The 4,990-nt window shown below is 40.3% G+C and overlaps 1 protein-coding gene across 1 annotated transcript; it reads left to right on the forward strand.

Moving 5' to 3' along the window:
* The first annotated feature begins 3,146 nt into the window (after nucleotides 1-3,146).
* LOC144248740 (syncytin-2-like) lies at nucleotides 3,147-4,412 on the forward strand. The gene is made up of 2 exons (XM_085562739.1): nucleotides 3,147-3,159; nucleotides 3,226-4,412. Exons 1-2 carry the CDS (start codon nucleotides 3,147-3,149, stop codon nucleotides 4,176-4,178), a joined length of 966 nt encoding a protein of 321 aa, XP_085418865.1. The 3' UTR covers nucleotides 4,179-4,412.
* The last annotated feature ends 578 nt before the right edge of the window (nucleotides 4,413-4,990 follow it).

Consider the following 4,990-nt stretch of genomic DNA (forward strand, 5'->3'; position numbering starts at 1 on the left):
TTCTCCACCCCAACCCCCTTCTCCCCCGGAAACCCCTCCCCCCCCTAGATCCCGACCTTCTACCTCATCAGATGAATCAGATAAAAGTAATCGCATAGAAAAATCTGGTGAGGCTGTCCCTGGAAAAATGAACTTTTCTCCCATCACAGCTCGAACTCGGAGTAAAATGGGGCCGATAATTCAAGCCCCGTTAAGGCAAGCGATGGGAGCAACAGGACCCACCAGAATTAAGATTCCCTTTTCTATGAATGACTTAGATGTTTGGCGAGAAGTAGTAAAGGAATACCGGGATGATCCGGAAGGGGTGGCAAAATGATTTGAATTAATAGTTAAAAATCAGGATCCAGATTGGAAAGATATAGATTTGATGTTGGATGCCTTAACTGAAACAGAAAAACAATTAATAATTAAAAGTGCTCGTACACAAGTACAAATTCAAATCACGGCAGGAACCCTTCAGGGTACGGTCGAAACCCACGTCCCTAGAGATGACCCTAATTGGGACCCAAATGACGACCAAGATTACAGGCTACTTAAAAGATACCAAGAATAGATTAAGATTGGTATCGGGACGGCCGTACCGAAGGCAGTAAATTGGTCAAATTTATATGAAATCAAGCAAAACTCGGCAGAAACTCCTACGGAGTTTCTTGACAAATTACGGACTGCTATGAGAAAATATACCACCCTAGATCCCGCTTCTGATACAGGCAGACAACAGCTAGTTTCCTTATTTTTGGGACAGTCATCAAAAGACATAAGGAGAAAACTCCAAAAGCTGAAAGAACCTGATATTAGAGATTTAGAAAAGCTGCTAGAAGAAGCCTGGAGGATATATAGAAACCGAGAGGAGCAGGGCAAGTATAAAATGGGACAGGTAATTGCGGAAGCCACGGTGGCTGCATTGGAAAAGCAGAAAAGTGGAACTCAAAATAATAAAGAAAAGAGGCAGCGCCCAACCTTACAGTCAAATCAGTGTGCATACTGTAAGGAAATAGGGCACTGGAAAGGGGAATGTCCTAAGTTGACAAGAAAGCCCCCTTTGTTAGCCCAGATGGGCTCAAACCAGTGAAGGGGACCGGGGGAAACCACCCTAGCGGATCCCCTGGTTAAAATTGAGCTAGGGAAAGAAAAGAAAGAAATAGATTTCCTTGTTGATACCGGGGCTTCCTATTCGGTACTGAACCAACAATTAATGCCGAAAGACAAAGATTTTATCACTGTAATTGGAGCTACAGGACAAAAGGAAAAAGCTTATTTCCTTAAACCACTTAATTATCGGCTTGGAAAACAAATTGGAATTCACAGGTTTCTATATTTACCAAATTCCCCAAAGCCCTTGCTAGGGCGAGATTTGCTAGAACAACTTGAGGCAAAAATTGTTTTTCAGAAAGGAAAAATTGAATTTCAAATTCAAGAAGAACAATTAGTGGAAGTTTTGAGTCTAGCCTTAATACAAACTCAAAGCCATTCTGAAATACCTAGAGAGGTTTTGGACCCGGTATATCCAGGGGTTTGGGCTAGTGAAGTTCCGGGGAAAGCCAAAAATGCAAGCCCTGTCGTAATCAAGTTGAAACCAGGAGTAAAGCCGGTAAGAATTAAACAATATCCCTTAAGGCTAGAAGACAGGGAAGGAATCAAAAATATTATTAATCGATTTCTGCAATACAATTTGCTAACGGAATGCGAATCAGAATACAACACTCCGATTTTACCCGTTAAAAAGGCAGATGGAAAAAGTTATAGATTAGTACAAGACCTAAGGGCAATTAATAAAATAGTTGAAGACATCCACCCGGTTGTAGCCAACCCATACACACTATTAACTAAATTGAGAGATACCTTACATTGGTTTACTGTACTGGATCTCAAAGATGCCTTCTTCTGTTTGCCGCTGGCCTCAGAAAGTCAGAAGCTATTTGCTTTTGAATGGGAAAATCCGGATTCAGGAAGAAAAACACAATTAACTTGGGCAGTACTACCACAAGGATTTAAAAACAGCCCTACGATTTTTGGAAATCAGTTAGCTAAAGATTTGGAAAATTGGACTCCCCCAGATGGTAAAGGAGTCCTCGTGCAATATGTTGATGATCTTTTAATAGCCACTGAAAACAGGGAAGAGTGTCTCTCATGGACTATAGAACTTCTCAATTTCCTAGGAATGAATGGATACAGAGTATCCCAACAAAAGGCTCAAATAGTGCAACAGCGAGTAACTTATTTAGGATTAAAAATTTCCAGAGGACAAAGAGAATTGGGAACTGAGCGAAAAGAGGCAATTTGTCGCACCCCGGAGCCTCAAACAGCCAAGGAATTGCGGACATTCTTGGGAATGGCAGGTTGGTGCCGCTTATGGATATACAACTATGGTGTAATAGTTAAACCTCTATATGAACTGCTAAAGAAAACCCGACTTAAAATAAAATGGACGGCAGAGGCTCGAGCCGCCTTCAAGAAACTTAAAAAGGAACTGATGAAGGCTCCGGCCCTCGGCTTACCAGATGTCTCTAAACCCTTTTTATTATTCTCACATGAAAGACAGGGGATGGCACTTGGAGTATTAGCCCAAGAACTTGGCCCCAAGCTTTACCATTGGCATTATTGAGAATAAGAGTTAAACCTCGGACAAAGGAAAATTTAAGCCCTTTTGAAATATTATATGGGCGACCCTATCAACTTCAATTTAAAGGTGAAAAATTGGCACAAATTGGGGAAGGATATTTACTGGAATACATGAAAGCATTGCAGAAACAATTATCAGAAATACATAAAAATGTTTTGGGTACTAGAGTAAGGGGATTAGATCACCCCCTCCATGCCTTTGAACCTGGTGATTATGTATATGTTAAGAATTTTTCAGGACAACCCTTGGAGGAAAAGTGGAAAGGTCCATATCAAGTGCTGCTGACAACATTCACTGCGGTAAAGATTAAAGAACACCCAGCTTGGATTCACTACTCGAAAATAAAGAAGGCCCCTACGAAACCATGGACTGCTACTCCCGTAGGACCTACCAGATTGCGATTTTCCAGATTATCTTGACCTATGGGGGAGCCTGGGCACGGTGGGATTTGAATCTTCATCTTTCGCTGACGGAAGGTATATCTCGAACTCTGAATAGAACTAATTGTTGGATATGTACACATATGCCTGAATACAGTGAAAAACAGATCTTGTTAATAGGCATCCCCATACCTGGTAATAATCCGTGGACGAGATATTGAGAGAATACCACCTGGGTAAATTATACATATAGAGCTCAGCCATTAAAAATTCATAACCCTCCAATTAAAAAATCTTACTATAAATGTGTGCAGAGGTGTAACCCACCTAAAGGATTAGATAAAGTTGGGAGTTGTAATAACGTCCAATATGTAGGAAATCAAACGGGTTGTAATAAAATAAAATATATCGGGTCCCCCACCTCTATTAATAGTACCCTCTGGCCAGTTCCAGAAGGAAAAGGATGGTATTGGCTGTGCAATGATACTGCATGGAAAGTGTTACCTGAAAATTGGGTGGGAACATGCACCCTGGGAGCCGTAGTCCCAAACATAACTATACATAATCATTTATCCGAAGGTTGGCTTCAAACACATATTCGAAGAATTAGACGGGAAGTAGAAAATCCCCTAATAAAAAGGCAGAATGCATTTCATTCCTTTGCTAGATGGTTTCTCCCTTGGCTAGGGGTAAGTGAATTAGAAAAAGCTATAATAAATATTTCAGCAGTAGTAGAAGACATTGAAAATAAAACAATAGATGCAATTCAAGCACAGCAGATTGAGATAAATAGCCTTGCACAAGTAGTGCAGCAAAATAGAATGGCTTTAGATTTATTATTGGCTTCACGAGGGGGGGTTTGTACCATTATAAATACAAGTTGCTGTGTATATGTAGATCAGAATAATCGAATTGCTACAGATTTAAGTGAAATCTGGAAACAGACTAAGATACTCCATGAGGTAACCAAGGATGACACCTCGTGGGGATTTGAAGAATTGTGGAAAGTCCTAACATCCTGGTTACCTAATTTGAATTGGTTAAAACAACTTTTTATTTCCGTAATACTTGTAATATTGTTAATTATCATAGTCTGGATTTTAATTAAGTATGTCTTACTTTGTAACAAAGAAGCAACTAATGTTGAAAGATATAGATATGGAGGCGTAATATGATTGCAAAAGAATTTGCAATGGTTATAGAAAAGGGGGGACTTGATACAGGGACCTGACCTGTTCAGAACTACTTAAGGGTTAAATGACTAGAAAAGAATTAAGTGAAGAAAACGTTATGTGCTATGTATATGCACCAGTATCCTGTTATTCTAGACATTAGCAAACAGATGTAGAAACTTTGTCCTTGGCTATGTATTTTACTCTGATAAGCTTCCTTTACTCTGATAAGCTTCCTGATGATATGTAAAGAATGCATACTCAGCAGATGGACTGTGGTCAGTTGAATAGGCCATATATCATGAAAGGAGGAAAAGATGGGGCCCAGAGCACAGAAAAACTACCACGCATGCTCGAAATAAAAGTTCAACTAGCAGACAGAGTGATGAAGACTATGGACGACCACCAGAGGACCCCTGACGACCACCGAAGACCACCCAAAAATGCAACTACGCTTGCGCATCCTTATCTCGGAATAATCATGAATATGTAAATAATTTTCAGGACTTGTAATGAATATGCATGTTTTAGTAAGATAAATCACAGCTTTCTTAGCTGCACGATGCACATGTTAAGAAGAGAGATCCCCCATGTGCCCAGCGCTGCAATAAAGAATATCTGCTGCCCGGATTGCTTCCGTCTTTGATTCACTGCTCAGGGGCACAGGAATCCCCTCGGTCACTGCTGTTCATTGTCCCTGCTGAGGGTCAGACACTCTTGGAGTACATTCCCTCAATGCTGAATTTGTACCTGACCCAAGAACTGCACTTAGTCCCCAGCACTGATATCCAAAAAAAGAAAAAAAAAAAAAAAAA

The sequence above is a fragment of the Lonchura striata genome, chromosome 29 (assembly GCF_050655825.1).
Source record: "Lonchura striata isolate lonStrDom1 chromosome 29, ASM5065582v1, whole genome shotgun sequence".
NCBI lineage: Eukaryota > Metazoa > Chordata > Aves > Passeriformes > Estrildidae > Lonchura > Lonchura striata.